Genomic DNA, 18274 nt, shown 5'->3' on the forward strand with positions numbered 1-18274 from the left:
ACAACAAGATTACAAGGTAGATACGCAACGAGAAATTTAAGCAACTCAAAGCTAGTTTAACTTCACAACAGCAGTGTTTTGCAAGAGCTTGAGAGTCGAAAGAGAACGCCACAAAGGTTAGTTGCGAGATTGTTGAAATTTTTAATTATAAAAAATAATAAAGCAAATGTAACACCCAGAATGGCTTGCTAAAATTTGCTTGAATATATTGTTCTACGTAAAGGATGTCAGCCAAGGTCTGCCCCCCACGTTTTTACCACACCAATTCTGGCCCCCTTTGCAAAAAGTTTGGACACTTCTGCTGTAGGGTATAAAAGTTTAGCTTTCTGAAATAACCAAAAATAGTCATTTACCCTATAAAGGGTTATCATACCACAGAGAACTCACCACTTAACATTATTAGCAATTTCACAAAGAAAGTGCATTACTATCAACCATAGAACTGTGGATCCACCCTACTGGGATTCCTATTAGACACGCTTGTGCAATTTTTGCTCTTGAGTCCTTGCAAAAGAAGATAAGGGCAACTGACATTCGTGTAGTTGACTGTGAATTTAAAGCTTAACGCAGCCTAATACAACGCGTTTGAGGAAAAACTTTATTGTTTCCTAAAATAGATTCTTATATTGTACGGAACGTCATATTACACCAATGCCAATGCAAGTGGATTGCAATATACTGTAAACGAAAATGCATCTGACCTAATAACATGAAAATGTAGTACATTTTAAAAGTTTAATAAGTTAAAATAACATTTGACAATAACAAAAATAATGATAGAAAAACACGCGGTCTTTTTTTTTTTAGTTAGTTAGTTCTTTTCTCATCCCTTTCTTTCCTGCAGAGAATATTTTCAACCAATAACTGGGAGTGTCACCCAACCAGGTACAGTACGTAGTAGTTACGTAATTAAATTGGGAGGTGTGTGCGCGTGCGTACGGCGCGCGCATGTATACGTGCGCGTGTGGGTGTGTGCGTGTACCAAGCAGGCCAGGAAGTTTAGTTGTTGTCTTTTCTTTTTTTTTCTTTTTTTTACCAGGAAGAAGGTTGAAAAGGGAACGTGTCGATGGGGCATAAATTATGACTTGAATATGGCTGACCAGGGTCCGCTTTTAACATCGTGCATCATCTTTTATTTGTCTATTGGGGCTGCGATATTCCAAATTCTCGAGGAGCCCAACTGGGAAATGGCCAGGATTAAGTATTCTCTCCAAAAAGAACAGGTTTTGAAGAAGTACCCATGCCTTGGGAAAGAAGATCTGGAAGAAATTCTGAAGGTATGGACAATAGCTACTACATATTTGACGTTGAAGAGAAAAATAATCGGTTATGATTTATAAACAAACAGAAAACTCATGAAATTATCATAGATGCTTAATGAAGCACAAAATTAGTAAGGTTGGCTAATATAAAGCTGTTAAAACAACTTCGTAGCGTACAGTAACTGCCTTTACATCCTGTTGGAAGTTCGAAAACACGAAACGGTGATCCAAGACAAAAAACAATGTATTTTAGTTTTATGGTTAGGACGGAAAAGCGTCTGGATATCGGAAACAATGAACGGGACAAAGCACAAACCTGTACGTCTTTACTCACATGTTGAAGGAATGTTCCCACAAGGTGTGTCGCTTCTTTCATGGCGCTCATGTGTTTTCATTTGGTTGGAGAACAACAAAGTATTAACGTTTTTATTCAGACATGTGCGATATTAAACCAGTTTTCTAATTAATTTCAATGCGAGATGTTTCACAAAGTCTGACTTTATAAGGACAACATTGGCCAAGATTTTTATTTATTTATTTATTTTACTAACAGTCTAGTTTCAAATATACCATCAGTTGTTTTACATGCATGCATTAGTTTTCATGCAATCAGCATTTTTGATATACTTACTTACTCACTTATTAGTGGGATTTCATACAGATTCATCAGATAAAATATTTTCACTAGTAAATACCAATTTAACTTTTCAGTATTTTCCATAAATTTTTTCCGAATAGTTTTTGACATGAGCTTGTCGGAATTTACTTATATTCACATATAGGAGCACAGCAGTGCAGTTCAGCACATAAATGCCACATATTGTTCTGCTTGAATCAAAATCGGACTTAAACTCCAGTTTTTGGGGGGTTATTTGCAAATCAAGATTTATTTTTTTGGGGCAATGCAAAACTATTGGAAAAGTAGAAAAAATAATACCTGTTATGCCATGTTTAAGACAACTGTAAACACAGGAGACCAGCAGTAGGTGATATCCCAAAGTTATGTGAGAACAACAAATAGTAAATTTGTTTGTTGAACAGTGTAATTATTCATGTTCAGTTACGAGGTGAATTAATTTGTAATATTCATTGTTGTCTGTTGTTCAGTAGTGTAGAATTTTCCTTAATTATTATGTTCAGGTGTACAGGCAGTACGACAGACCAGACTTAAACATTTGCCTTATAGTCTTTGTTTTATGTTAACATCTTCATGAAGCACTGTATATGAAAAAAAAAAAAAAAAAAAAAAGCAAAAAACATGTTTGAGTAAAAAGCTTGCACGTAAGGGTAAATTCCCTCTTTGGCTGCCATTGACTGCGATCAACGTGTTTTTCATTTGAACTGAGATGGTCCGGCATTGAGTAATCAATGCCAGCACATTTATAAAGTAAGTGACAACCAATGAGTTATTACACTAATTGTCCAGGTGTAAAAGTGTGTTTAAATCAGTTTTGATCTATATTGGGCATGTGCCGATCACCGGTTTCAAGTTATACCATGGTATGACAACGTCAGTGTTTTAAAACCGCAAAAAAAATCTGTCATACCGTCCCTAAGGTATTAGCTACTTTGTATGGCCCAAAAATGCATGGAAATCCCACGCTTGCAGCTGTAAGGTTCAACCCTCCCCCACCGGTTGTTGCTTAGTGTCAATGAGTCAGCTGTGCGACACGATGGCTGGAGGAGGTGAAACTGAACTTTTTCCTCCTATCGAAGAAATCGAAATCGCTGGAATGGAAATACTTCGGCTACAGAAAAGTTACGGGCGGCCATGGCTTAGAGGAGGGCAAACTGACATGTAAAACATGTTTGAGGAGGGTGGCTGCCGAGGAGGCAATACCTCCAATATGATTTCGCATTTATACAAAATTAAAGGTTAGTAAACACTACCATGAAGGTTTCCCACCAGCAACGAGAGTTAACTCCAGCGTGTTTAGTGTGTCTAGTGGTGGTAAAACATGTTTTTTTTCTCTCTGGCAACTGTCTGTGTTGCGAAAGAGAGTGTGTGTATAATGTAAACATGATACAAGTCATACACACGTGCTTTTTATGGAAAATTATTATGTTTTATTCTAATTTATTATGATTATTTTGGTTCTGATGGTAATAATTTTGAGCTGTGGCTTTGGGTTTAATCTAATCTAAAGGACTGCAACTATTTTAATTTCATTTAGAATATTTAGTTATTTCTTCTTATTTTTTGAAATAAGTAACACTGATATTTTTGCTTAAGGTTATCATACCGCCGGAAACTCACACCTTCATATGCCTAGTCTATATGTTTGCTTTGCAAGTCACCATAGTTCAAGCACAGTGTGTCCTTATTGTGTTAAATTCGTGTTGTTGTTGTTTGTTATACCTTCCAGGTAGTTTCAGAGGCTGCAGGCCAAGGAGTGCTGATCACTGGGGACAAACATCACAACATGTGGGACTGGGGGAACTCTGTCATCTTTGCAGCGACTATTGTCACAACAATAGGTTTGTGTGTTGATTATTTCAACTCACAGTGACACCAATTGAATTTGACGTTGACATTTACTTTGCCTGCACAGCAAGTAGAACACTTAGCACCAAAAGAACAAAGAAAACAACTACTTCCTCATTCAAAATCACAGTTTTCATATGGAAGCGAGATTTTTTACACTGACTTGGAAAACACTTGTCCCATTGAACGTGGGTACAAAACTATGTTTGGGCTAAATATACTATCCTATACAGTACGGTAGCAGCATACTGTTTCCAAATACCCAAAGCCACTGCAACAGGCGTTGAATAGTGGATAAATAATTAGGTAGCCAACTCAAGGAGAGTAGAAAAGTCAAAGTCTTAAAATGAGTGCCTCCCCATTCCTAGCTCATCTGTCATGACCCAGTACACTCCATGAATCAGCTTCAAAAACTGTCTATCATAAGATAGACACCATATACAGGTATTACTGTATGTTTATGTGTAAGTGTTTTGTAAGTGTTTCCTTTACCACTACTTGGGTAATGGCCCTGTTTACTCATGCAGGAAAAAAAAAACAATTTCAATTTTCCTCTGTAAAACATTGATTGACCAGACGGTTTCAATTGCCATGAGATAAAGGTTACAAAGGGACAGATAACGCTGTGTATAAATGACCAAGTGAAAGACGGTTTCTCAAAGTGATGAAGTATTCAAGTATTCATGAGTATTACTGACGTCATGAGGAAGGGTGAGCATTTGGCCTTATCTTTATTTACATTTCTCTCCACTGTTAGACTATTACTGTATTTTCTGGACTTTAAGGGCACAATTACGATGCGCCTTATATAGTCTGAAAAATAAACATAAAAAAATGTATTATTCAAGATTCCTACTTTTAGTAAGTGCATGATAAAGGTGTTGCCTGTCTATTTAAATAAGTAGATATATTGTTGTTGTATTTCACAGGTTATGGTAATGTCGCCCCAAAAACTAAAGGGGGTCGAGTGTTCTGCATCCTTTATGGTCTGTGCGGCATTCCACTGTGTCTGGTATGGCTAAGTAAGCTGGGTTCATTTTTTGGAGACAGGGCAAAGCGTCTGTCCGAAATTCTCATCCGCAAAAATGTGCCAGTGGTAAGGCTTTGCACCTGTTCCACATTTTGGATTGTTGTTGTCATCAAGTTTAGGTCTCCTGGAGATAGCTTTTTTTTTTTTTTTTTTTTTTTTAAAATAAATGTCTCACTTTTCTTCTTGTTATCAGAAACGTGTTCAGCTTATTTGCACAGCTATTTTCCTGTTATGGGGGCTCTTTGTGCATCTGGTGATCCCTCCACTTGTTTTCATGTCCCTGGAAGGATGGAGCTACTTAGAAGGCCTCTATTTTTCTTTCATCACCCTTACAACTGTCGGCTTTGGAGATTACGTGGCAGGTAGAATTAATATCTTTATAATCAATTCATTGCTGATATACTCCAATTCATTTACTACATGCACATTAATTTCAGGTGTGAATCCAAACATTGAATATCCGAGGTTATACAGGGTGTTTGCAGAGATTTGGATCTACATGGGTCTGGCATGGCTGTCTCTATTCTTCAGCTGGAATGTAAACATGGTCGTGGAAGCTCACAAGGTGTTTAAGAGAAGACGAAACAAACGGCGGCCATTCTACGATGACGAACCTCAGCCTGAAGAGGACACCCCGAAGTCAGACGCGAAGAGGCCGACCGCTATTGATATTTTTAGCTTCCTATCAGAAAAAGAGGAAGACTACAGTACTGTTATCAAGGAAATTGGATTGCAAGCAAAACCAAGTGCCAAAGACGTTTTCAACCGGTCCAAGAGCTGCAGTGACATCGTAACCACTAACATAGAGACGCTGGATCACTCGCCACGACACAGATGCCTGAAAAGCATTAGTGAAGTATTCATAAACCCAAAGGGCGATGATTGCCGACAAAACTCTACAACAACAGAACCAGCAGAGTGTGTGAAAGCCGAAGAGGGACTCAATGAAGTTAACAAAACGAATGATTCATCAATTGAAGGCATTATATTTACTGTGCCAACTTCAGGAAGCACACAGGGAAAAACTGTGGAGCCAAGTGATTGTTTTAATCGGTTTAAAATTTCTAAAGTAGAAGAAGAAGATGCATTACTTAATCAGGATGAAAAGGGGTAAAATTAATTTACAGTGGTATGAAAAAGTATCTGAACCTTTTGGAATTTCTCACATTTCACCATAAAATCACCATCAAATGTGATCTGATCTTTGTCAAAATTGCACAGATGTAAAAACAGTGTCTGCTTTAACTAAAACCACCCAAACATTCATAGGTTTTCATATTTTAATGAGGATAGCATGCCATGCAAACAATGACAGAAGGGGGAAAAATAAGTAAGTGAACCCTCTGCCTAAGGAGACTTCAAGAGCAATTGAAACCAATTTTTACCAAACAATTTAAGTCAGGTGTGTGCCCAATCACTGATGAGTGGTTTAAAGCTGCCCGGCCCACTATAAAACACACACCTGGTAAGCATTGTCTGATGTGCATCATCGCTCGGTCAAAAAAGCTGTCTGAAGACCTGCGATCAAGAATTGTAGATTTGTAGCTGGGAAAGGACACAAAACCATCTGTAGAAGTCTAAATGTTCTTCAATCGACAGTCAGAGAAGTTGTCTACAAATGGAGAGAGTTTGGCACTGTTGCTTTTCTCCCAAGGAGCGGTCGTCCATCAAAGATGACGCCAAGAGTTCAACGCAGAATACTCAGAGAGGTAAAAACTAACCCTAAAGTGTCTGCTAAAGACTTACAGAAATCACTGGTCTATGGGACACATCAACTTTTTGTAAAATTATGGCCAAGAATGGTATTCATGGGAGGAAGCCACTGCTGTCTAACAAAAAACTTTGATGCTCGTTTGACGTTTGCAAAAAGGCACTTGGACACTCCACAGAAGTTTTGGCAAAATATTTTGTGGACTGATGAAACCAAAGTTGAATTGTTTGGGAGAAACACACAACGTCATTTGTGGAGGAAAAATGGAACAGCTCACCAACGTCAACACCTCATCCCCACCATGATGCATGGTGGAGGGAGCATCATGATATGGGGCTGTTTGTACTGCCTCAGAGCCTGGACAACGTGCAATCATTAATGGAAGAATGAATCCAAAAGTTTATCAGGATGTTTTGCAGGAAAACCTGAGGCCATCTGTCAGACAGTTGAAGCTAAAAAGAGGATGGATGCTGCAACAAAAAAATGATCCAAAACACAAAAGTAAATCAACTTCAGAATGGTTTCTAAAGAACAAAATACACCTTGTGGAGTGGCCAAGAAAAAGTCCAGACTTGAACCTTGTTGAGATGCTGTGGCATGGCCTAAAGACAGCGATTCATGCTAGACATCCCAGGAATCTTACTGAAATACAGCAGTTTTGTAGAGAAGAATGGGCCAAGATTAGTACTGATCGATGTGTCAGACTGATCAACAACTACAGGAAGTGTCTCGTTGAAGTTATTCCTGCCAAAGAGGGGGAGGGGGCCACAAAATATTAAATGTGATGGTTAATTTATTTTTTCCCCCTTCTGTCATTGTTTGCATACTATCCTCATTAAAATATGAAAACCTATAAATGTTTGGATGGTTTTAGTTAAAGCAGACACTTTTTTCATCCATGTGATTTTGACAAAGATCAGCTCACATTTGATGGGATTTTATGCAGAAATGCGAGAAATTCCAAAAAGTTCAGATACTTTTTCCGTACCACTGTATAAATACATTGAAATTTTCTGCAAAATCTGGGACAATAATGCACTATTTGGACTAAAGTATCAATACATTTCATTGCCAAGTAATTCATAGGACTTTAATTGCAATCACACTTTATTTGCTTTTTCTTTATTTGGTATTTGCAAATCATTTGGCAAATCCGTAACCAGTGTTTGTAAAATACATGTTTAAAGGCAGAATTAAATTCATACATGTAATTGTTGAAATTTCCATTTATTAAATTATTTGCCTCAATTTATGATTGAATGACTTCAGTCTTCACCCTAATCTAAATCACAGCATAAAGTTTTATGAAACACAGTTCCAATTAATAGTTTTCTTCCATAGACGGTAGCAACAGATGAGCCCATAATCACATGACCATCATCGGCGTACACCTGCGTAACTACTGGTTCTTCCGAGAGAATGTTCTGGATGCGGATGACCTAAGGAATAGTGGGAAATATGTACATATATAAAAATAGGGAATTGTATATGAATCCCGACAAGTCACAATAGTTTTCTAAAAATGAGCCAAACCTCTGATCCAGGTGGATTTTTTGGGTCAAACTGGAACATTTTCCATATGTTAGGGAGGGAACCTAACCACAGGTCACCTGTTTTCGGGTCGACTTCGATATTGTCACAAAATGAACCCACAGACACAGACTGGAATTGTAGAAGATAAAAGTAGAATTTAAAAATAATATATATGATTGTTATTCACAAGGTATTACACAATTATTTATTTACATCATTTTAAACAAAATCATTCAACAAACATCTGTCAAAATACATAAATACTAATATTTTTTTAGTCATTTACCTTCACAGAAACCAATGCATTGTCGGTTTTCCGCTCCAATACATGTACTTTATGATCAAGTATATCCGCCACATATATATGCCTATTAAGGAGGAAGGGGGGATAGTAATGATATATTGTATTAATTTCATAATTTTTCAACACACATAGAACCAAGGGTGTAGGTTTGGTCTTAATATTGGTAGAGACGATATAACAGCATAACATAACAGCATTTGAGTGTTAAAGGCTAGTTAACAGATTAATGCGTCAGATTCTTCCACTTACCTTAAGTAAATGTTACTATTTGTTCGTATTGAGCCCATACATCTAAAAGTTGGTAATTATTCACCTAAATCAAGAAAAAAAATCTTTCAAATAATGTTTTGAACAATATTCTTGAATTGAGAACATTTCTGTTTTTCATTTTAGATTAAATATACAAAATTTTGCTTAAAATAAGTCTGTTAAGCTTATTTTCAGCTAGCTGTTTTTCTTATTTCAAGAAATCTCAGCGAGTAAATTCGACTTGAAGCACTGTAGTAGTAGCAAAATTAGTGGAGTGTTCCCAACCTCCACAACATTGACATCTTTTTACATTACTTACAGTGGCTGCTTCTGGTGGAAAATAACTTCTAATATCCCTCGTATTTGAAGGGGGCGGGGGAGGCGGCATGTTGTTTTTGTCTGGCTGTGAATGGGTGTGTATGTGGGGGTGGGGGGGTTCAAGTCATCAGCCAATCAAACGTGCGTTTGAGGGGAAAAAATGGACTGGCACATTTAGCGAGTGAAAAAGGGTCAGTCTAAGTCTGAACATAATTAAAGTACTGTAATTCACTTAATAGTTCTAAATGACCTATACAACTGAAGTCATTATATAATGAAATAAGGTTGCTTAAAAGTTGGTGGGGATAATTTGAGCATCCTGAAAAGTTGGTAGTGTTATGTCCCTACCGTCCCTATGCAAACCTACGCCCTTGCATAGAACTATCAAACCTTTGGTCTGGTGAGATGTTTATGCCATTTGCCATGTAATAGCCCTCTGAGACCACTTTGACCTCCTCTGTGCTGTAATACACAACATTAGTCAAGGGTTGACCCAGAAGAGGCTCCACAGTAGTTTTCAGGAGTTCATCTGGAAAATGATGGTCATTGGTGGCATAAAAACGATCCACTCCTACAGCCACAATATTATTCACACTTGAGGGTAATAAAAACAGAGAAAAAGTTACTTTTAAGTGATACGAATAGTGTATTTTTTAGAATGAATTTATCATAAAATTGAAAGTGCTTCGCAGTACCTGTGAAGAAGTCTATGTTTGAAGGTGTTTAGATGCAGTAGAGACAATCCCGCTTCATCAAATTTAAACAGCTCTACTTGGCTTTTATGTTGAGGATGATTCACAACAAACAAGTACACCGTGCCATCTGAAAATGATGATAATCGGCGGTAAGTATTAGCAGCAACTCTTACAAATAGAAATGTCTTCCTGTTAAGTGGCAAATATCACAAGGATATACAGTATTACGAGTGAAAACATTTCACAATAGTTTGCTAATTGTTGTTTACATGTTTAAATGTTCACTTATTTTAATATGTTTTGTATATGGTGGAAAACACAGACAAGACTGAAAAAGCGGTTTCTGCTCTTGCACCCCTCTTTAAAATAAACTGCTATATTTTAAGCCAAAGGAACTTTTGTGTTTAATAAAACAATATGTTTATATGCTGCCATAGCAGATTCATAGTGCATTAAGCCCTCGAACTATTTTTAATTTGTCTGTTTTACTCTGGAGACCCCATTTACAGACGTCGCGCAACCGCTTTTGTTTCAGCCCAGCCATAAAAAGAAGGCAATTAATTATATTTATGATTCAACATGTCTATCATTTTTAGCTTAGAATCACTTACTGATGTCTAAGATTTAGTAAAAAAATTTAGTCAAACATTTTTTAAAAAAAACTTCACTCGCGTATTTTACACTTTTAAACAAATTACGTCACACTGAAAAAAATGGTGTCTGTAAATAAGTCGCGGATATCTACCTCATAACTATCGCTTCATTGTATTTTTTTTTGTAACTGTCACATTTTATCTGATATATTAGATGATAAATAAACGATCCAAACAAAGAAAATTTGAGAAAAAAAAAAGTTTAAAAGGGTAAATATATGAAAAAGAAAATCTCGACCACTCCTTGATGTCTGCGATTTCTGCATTGCGACTCTTGTTATATTTCCGTGTTTCACCCATAAAATCCCCCAAAAGTCCGACTGTGGCCATTCACAGCTGTGTCTTGACACTTGGTGATACATGCTACATGGAGTTTTTGGATCGAAACAATGTAAGTACGTGATAATATCTCGTTAAAATCATGCTGTCCTTAATAATGCTCTTTCATGCTCTCACCTCCAGTTAGGGTTTCGCTGTTTATTTATTTATTTTTTAAAATGCCCTCCTGTTCCTAATTTTTCTTCCCTCAGAAAATGGAGATTTTAAGCTCTCCATTGAGGTATCACTCATGACTATCGGACAATTTTGAAAATGGGCCAAAATGGGGGTCTCAGAGCGGAACTTCAAGTCACCTGAGTGTTTTCTGCCATATATGCAGTTCAGTATATTTGAGGCCCAACTGTGAACTCTGAGCAGGTTTGTCCAATTACATAACAAAGGTTGCATGCAAAAATCCTCTATTGCTGTGTTGTCAGTTAAATGTTTGGGGAAAAGTTGATAAATGCAATTCATAGAATGAATTCTCATACTAGCTGGACTTGTGTAGACACTGATGCCATGAGGGTTGAACGTCTCCAGGTCAAGCTTCCCCGATATGGGCAGCTCCATTGGTTCCATGTCAGACTTTTTCAGATTAAGGAAGAAAATCTTCCCAGGAACATCAGAGGATGGCAGTCCAGGGTATTTCAAACCCTGTGATTGTTGAAAATATTATTTAAGGTCTCTGAAAGATTATCTTGAATAATCTGGTCAAAACCTGTCACTTTGTGTGACTGCCATGTGTAGATTTAAGTGAGTAAACCCTCTCTAGAATTTGCAGGGGTAGTTCAGAATGGTACAAAAGCTGAACGGGGTCATTCTCAGAATGGGTTCAGCTTGTTTTCCAAAGGCAGAATACCAGACCCTGATTTTAACAAATAATTGATCTTACATTTCTTGGTAACAGTTTGTGCTGTTCAATCAACAGTTAGGATTTAACATTAAAGACAAATGTACTATTCTAAAACAGGTCTAGCAAGAAAGGAACAACCAATTCAACTTACAGAGCTGATAAGTGCCAGTCCATCTCCAAAAACAGTTATATCCTCTGAACCGTTATCTGGAAAAGTGCACTCTGTAATTACCTACTTAAGGAAAGTGCTGATGTCTACTTTTCTCTGGCACTTACTTAGGTTCTTCAACAGCACACAGTTGGGGAGGTGATTGTTGACTGGCTCACGAGATCCAAGATATATTTTCATTGAATGCCTGTAAAGAAAATATGAGTGAAGGTGCACAAGTGTACAAAAATAGAAATGCATAGTATATGCCCAAAGCAAATGCTGCTTACCTTGCATTGATCATCCTTTCACCATGCAGCATGTAAAACAAAGTAATAGCCACTGAGATGAAGCCCACTGTTTCCATGATTAAACTGCACAGCAAGCTGTCCAAAAGACAACTGACCCTTGGATTTCAATTTCGATAAATAGCAACCCAAACTCACCCAAGCAGTTTGAGCAAACAGAGAAAGGGTAAATAAACAGGGAAATGGATGACCCTTGTTTTATCTGTCTGCTGCAAGCACAACTAATGGGTACGATCAATGGCCACTCCGACAACAGCTTCAGAATGATCCCTTCAATTATCATCCGCAAACACAAATTAAATACAATATGAATGGTAAAAATGATGTACAATGAAGGTGTCTGTGAAACAATAGTGGATTAATATTTGTATTTTGAACATGCTTTTTACCCTCGGAGGTGAAGTTAAACATCTGTATTTAATGTTATTTTATGTTGTGCCTTGCCTGAAATGTTATCATCAAATCAATATGATCAAATACGTATTTTTGTAGGCAAACATTAATAATTCATATTTTTCTGTTATTATGATAAACATATGAATGATAATTATTTTGTATAACAAAAAAATATTTTTTCTATTAATATGTTAAATGATTGGTTTCATTTTGGTGCATCTCTAACATTAAGGATTTTTTTTTAAACAACATTAGACAGAAAGGTTTCCATCATTTGTCTTTCTTAATGAAGTTTTACGAGTCCTGTTTTTTACCGGTTCCAAATTACCGCATAAGACTTTTCGAAACACTGATCCAATGAGCAGTTTCCCGCTGTAGGTCAACAGATGAGCCCATGATTAGCATAAGTCCGAGTCACTACTGGTTCCTCTAAAAGAATGTTCAAAGTGCAGTTGACCTGTAGGACGCAAAAAATAAATAAATGAGAACGACTGATAATTGCATCTAATTTACTTTACAATCCAAAGTGTCTTAAGCCAATAAATACAGATAAAGAAAGTTTAAGTTCTGTTAGGAAGGGTATTTGAGGTCAAAGTTGAAAGTTTTCCAACCATTTGGGTCACAACCTACCCATAGGTATTTTGTTTTAGGGTCGACTTCGATGTTGACACTCAGTGAACCTACTGCCACAAACCGATGACAAAATTTATTGACTGTCACTGAATATAACTATGTTTGACATTTTTCACAATTTAGGTACGTACATTTAAAAAATAACAAACAAAAGTTACCCTCACCGAGACCAATTCATTCTACTGAATCTTATGATCGTGTAGCTCAGTCACATAGATATGCCTACATAGGACAAGAACATTGTATAGAGGCACTGGTCACACAGGTGACAATTGAAGAACCCAACCTTTTGACTGGTGAGATGTAGGGGTGCACGATAACTATTTTTTGAAACCGATACCGATATCAATAACTTCCTGCTCCTCAAGGCCGATACCGATACGATAACCGATAATATATATAATTTTTCAATGTATATTCACCTGAGTTTTTTAACACTGTAGGTAAAAAATACTAGTGGTTGATTCAGCATAGATTTTCCTTTGACTGAACCAGAATTTTCATGATGACATGAACATTATTATAATGAACAAAACAAAGACAAGAACAATTTCGACTTCAGATAAAGTGCCCATATTGATTTTTTAAAATAAATACAATTTGAGTCAATCACAATCAATCAGTCAATATAATTGACGAGGTGTTCTCCTGAACAATGAGCACTGATCTAAAACAAACATTACACACCAGAAACATCAACGTCTCGTCAATGATTCCGCCGCGATAATGCACCAACGACGCTCAGCGTCAATTTCCATAGGACGCGTTTCACAAGCAGCGTGTCTGTGGAGCGGCTCGATGGGTTCATGCAAGGATTGCAAGATCGCGCGAGAATAGCGGGTATTTAAAGATAATAAAACAACAACCATTTGCCTTTCAGACCGCGCGTATTGGTCAGCTTTCTTTTTGAAAGAAAGAAAAAAAAAAAGTCCTGTGCTAAAGCGAAAAGCAATCCCAATGACAAAGATTTTAACATGTATTTTATAAATTGAATGCCTCAATCATTCTTTTTTCTCATGAACATTTTTCTAAGCTTTATTGATGGTTTTTCTCAAGTTAAAGCACCACGCAGAAATTTATAAATTTTAAATGTGTAGCAGGATTTGTGTATTATTCTTATTATTTAATTACAGGTGGTTTAGATAATTTCAATTTATTTCATTTAAATTGGCTATTATTTATTTTATTGTGTTTTAAAAATGTGATGTAGTATTCATTTATATTCTACATTTTATGTTGTATAATTTTAGTTCCTATGTGAATATTAGTTCCTACTTGCTTTGTTGTGGTAGGAGGTTTTGTATTGAACACGGGGGTACTGATGCGCCGACATTAAAAGCAGAGTTGATACTGTCCTGCCGTGTTGGTTATTGTTATAGCAGAGAAGACAGCAGTAAACCAACAACAAGTATACTGTGACCCGATCTACCCACAGCCTTAAGAGATCTGATGGACTCGAAAAGTAAGTTACGATTGCATATTATTTTGAAAATCGACCGGATCCACCGTATTTTTTCACCAGTGATTTCCCGTCTGTCCGATGCTACCTAGTAGTATTGACGCACGGGGGCCGCGTCTCGCATCAATTAATAAACTTTACTGTTCTTTTCACGTGCGACGCATTGAGCGCTTCTGGGATACATCCAACACGTGGCTGCACTGCGACTGGTGTGCATTTGCTGATTGACTTTAAGGTCACTTGACACGGACTCACTTGGACTCACTTGACGCGCCGTTGACGTTTCTAGTGTGTTACCGGGGTTATAACTCAGTGAAGGAAAAATACGGCCACTAGAACAGTAACAAACCTTTGCATACTGGCAAAACAGGATTGGAAACAAACACACACATCCCAATCTGACACCGTGCCAAAAATATTATTAATAGGCCCGATAATGTATAATGTTATCGGATTTATTGGAATGACGTCATAATTCCTATTATTGGACCGATAATTATCGGACCATAATTATCGTGCACCTCTAGTGAGATGTTGATGCCATTTTTAAAGTAATATCTTTCAGAGACCACTTCGACCATCTTAGTACTGTAATACACACTATTGTCCAGGGCTGACCGCAGAGAGGCTCTAGGATTGTTTTAAGGAGTTCATCTGAAAAATAATCAACATTGGTGGCATAGAAACAATCCACTCCCAAAGCCACAACATCATTGAAACTAAAGACAAATAGGTTGGAAAACATCAAACAATGCGATTTGAATTCTCAACTCCTTAAATTACAGATATTTACTAATACGAAAAGTGTTGCCTTGCATTACCTATGAAGGAGTTCAGTTTGAAGGTTTTTAGGCATAGGCGGGAGAGTTCTTCCAAACCAAATATAAACAACTCGACTTGGCTTTTCTGATGAGAATGATTTTGAACAAATAGGTGCTCTGACACCCAAAAAACATTACAGACTTATTAGGTTTAAGCCTCATGATAAAGGAGTAACTCCATGAATGCACTTTAGCAGGGCTGCTCGAACTAATTGGGTTTGTGTGGACACCTATACGATGAGGGTTGTACATCTCCAGGTCAAAGGTCCTTGATATGGGCAGCTCTACTGGTTCCATGTCAATTGTTTATTTTTTCAGAATAAGGACAAGGAATTTTCTGGGAAAATATGAGAATGGCATTCTGGGGTATTCAAAACCTTGGAAATGTTGAAAATGAAATGCAGAAAAATGATTGTAATGATAGTGTGCATCAGTGCCCACTTGTGGCACGTTAAGAAAATACTTTTAGTCTACATTTAAGCCTTTAAAGCAGGGTTCACCAAATCCCGACCTCGGGGCTACTTTTCCTGTAGTGTTTTTCATGTCTCCCTCCTCCTACACACCTCAATCAAATAATCAGGATCATTATTAGGCTTCTCCAGAGTTTCTGAGGACAGAATCATTTGATTCAGTTGTGTCAGGGGAGAGAGACATGGAAAACATGGCAGGATAGCTGGCTTTGAGGTCGGGATTTGGTGAACCCTACTTTAAATCAAGGGTCTCCAAACCGGTGTTCTGCCAAAATCTCCTACATCGGTGAAACGTCTACATGAGTCAAATTTGACACCCAAAGTACTACCGTGCGCTTTCAATTTGTTTTGTTTAGATGCATACAGGCAGAACGTAGTAAAAAAATGCCTTTAGAAAATGCTTAAATGTAGTTATATCAAATAAGGACGGTTTAAATACGCTACGTGCCTAATGTGGTCAACTGCTTCAAAGCTAACACAAAAAAACACAATGGTTAAAAGTATGATAGGGTAATACATGCAAAAGGTATTTTTGAGGCAATGAAAAGGTACTAAAAAAATTAAATAAAACCAAAAATAATGAGTACTCGCCACTTGCATGCGTGTGGATGCTTGCGCAAGCGCGCTGAGCATTGTGTAGGACGTTTCGTCGAATAGTAAGGAATTGCAGAACAGCGGTCCTCAAGGGCCGCTGTGGGTCTTTGTTTTTGTTCCAACCAATTGAGCACAGACAGTTTAACCAATGAGGTTTCTGCTAAAACAAGCAGCACCTGACTGCAATCGACTGTTTACACTTGTAAGACATTAAGGGGCCATTTACATGGTGATGCTGCGACACCGAGACGCAATGATTGTGTAGCAGAATGGCCTCGCCTTTACACAGGGATGGGGAAAACAGAAGGCGAAGACGCAAACTTTTGATTCCGGCCTCCAAAGCGGAATGATTCAATTGCGGGGGTGGCTCCAGGATCATATGAATGAAACGCTCTCTCACCGAGGATGACAGCATTTGCACGCATCAGTTTGGGCATACGCAGTCGCTGCTAGTAAACATTTAAAACAGTAAATATGGCGTTATGTTTGCGTTTTTGTGCCTTTTGAAGCAAAAGGAAATAACTGCGTGGATGCCATTGGTTGGAGTGGGCAGGCATGTCGTCTTCTAGGCTGAGATTTTTGTCAAGGAAGTGCATCAATGGCTGTCACCTTGTAAAACTGCACTGCCCTCTCGGGCCTGGCATGAAGACTACATCGTTTTGACGCGGAATTGCGACATCATTCGAATGAACACAGAACCAAGACGGAACCATGTAAATGCAAGCATGAAATGTGTCGTATTCTCGAAGCGTCACCTTGTAAACTGGCATTAAGTTAAATGCATACTCTGTGTTAAATAATTAATACGAGATAAACTTTAAAAAAAAAATAATAATAAATGGATCTTTTAACTACAGTCTCATGCAGGGGCAATATTGCTTCAAATAAAAAAACACCATCTGTGGGGCAAAACCATGTACTCTTTACTTCCATATAAAAGACCATGTACCGTAATTTGTGAACTATTAGGGGCACCTGATTATAAGCCGCCACCCACCAAATTTGACAGGAAAACATTTATTCATAGATAAGCCGCACTGGACAATAAGCCGCAGCCGTCCTCACTGTTTTATGGGATATTCACACTAAAACATGTTAACTGGGAACACTTCATGTGACAGGGGCATCATAAGACTGTCATAAGACCAACTGAATCACCAGCTTAGAGGCCATCCGGTTCAAAGCTTCATTGCTTCAAGAAGCTTCTTTTGGCCATCACTGCTCCCTTGGAGGAGACAGTCAACGTATGCTGCCACCTGCTGTCATCACTGTTGTCGTCCAACATGCCTCTAGCATGCATTGCAGCGCAACAGATGTAAATAACAATATAAATTCATGTTCTGTGCTAATTATTTCTTCAGTTACTGTTCCAATTGTTACATTAATTGCTAGTTATTTTATTTTTGGAACAAATTTGACAGTGGCCCTATAAGACTGTCATTACATCTGCCATAAGCATTCATTGATGCCAATGATAGTGCTAGACAGAAATAAGTGAAAAAGTAAATAAGTAGTAGTCTTATGATGCCGCTGTGAAATATAGTGTTACCTATTAACACATAAAAATCAACAAATAAGCCGCATTGGACTATAAGCCGCAGGATTCAAAATGAGGTAAAAAGTAGCGGTTTATAGTCCGAAAATTATGGTATTTACAGTACATTAACTTTGAAATAAACCTTACACGGGTTCTTGCGCCACACAGTTAGTCTTGACCAGCTCCCGAGAACTGAGAGACATCTTCCTGCTAAAAGTTTTAAGTTAGGCCACAGAATGGAATGGGAATTAATTACCTTAGGTTGGCTATTCTCCCCTAGCAGGAAAGTTACCCCAGCTACAATGAGTGAGATCAATCCAACTTTTCTCATGTTTAAAGTTAAATAAAACTTTACAAGCAGTCTGATGTTTATGGCAACCGAAGGCAAGGCGTTATTCAAAGATCCCACCATGACCTTTTTGACAAGAGAAAAAAAAAAAACGGCTGCCTCTTATCAACACAAGCCACACTCCCTGGGCTCTCCATTCAGATAGACA

At 37.6% G+C, this 18274-nt stretch overlaps 2 protein-coding genes and 1 pseudogene across 2 annotated transcripts; 1 reads left to right on the forward strand and 2 right to left on the reverse strand.

Moving 5' to 3' along the window:
* Positions 1 to 1003: 1003 nt before the first annotated feature.
* Positions 1004 to 8925, forward strand: LOC130914159 (potassium channel subfamily K member 5-like). The gene is made up of 5 exons (XM_057833112.1): positions 1004 to 1277; positions 3629 to 3740; positions 4677 to 4843; positions 4971 to 5139; positions 5215 to 8925. Exons 1-5 carry the CDS (start codon positions 1092 to 1094, stop codon positions 5889 to 5891), a joined length of 1311 nt encoding a protein of 436 aa, XP_057689095.1. The 5' UTR covers positions 1004 to 1091; the 3' UTR covers positions 5892 to 8925.
* Positions 7537 to 11978, reverse strand: LOC130914160 (serum paraoxonase/arylesterase 2-like). Its single transcript, XM_057833113.1, has 9 exons — positions 11850 to 11978; positions 11688 to 11767; positions 11563 to 11618; positions 11050 to 11212; positions 9588 to 9714; positions 9283 to 9486; positions 8308 to 8389; positions 8022 to 8150; positions 7537 to 7927 (listed from the first exon to the last, which is right to left on the reverse strand). The coding sequence occupies exons 1-9, from the start codon at positions 11924 to 11926 to the stop codon at positions 7766 to 7768; spliced, it is 1080 nt and encodes a 359-aa protein (XP_057689096.1). The 5' UTR covers positions 11927 to 11978; the 3' UTR covers positions 7537 to 7765.
* Positions 11979 to 12737: 759 nt separating this feature from the next.
* On the reverse strand, positions 12738 to 15473 carry LOC130914182 (serum paraoxonase/arylesterase 2-like; annotated as a pseudogene).
* Positions 15474 to 18274: the final 2801 nt, after the last annotated feature.

The sequence above is a fragment of the Corythoichthys intestinalis genome, chromosome 4 (assembly GCF_030265065.1).
Source record: "Corythoichthys intestinalis isolate RoL2023-P3 chromosome 4, ASM3026506v1, whole genome shotgun sequence".
NCBI lineage: Eukaryota > Metazoa > Chordata > Actinopteri > Syngnathiformes > Syngnathidae > Corythoichthys > Corythoichthys intestinalis.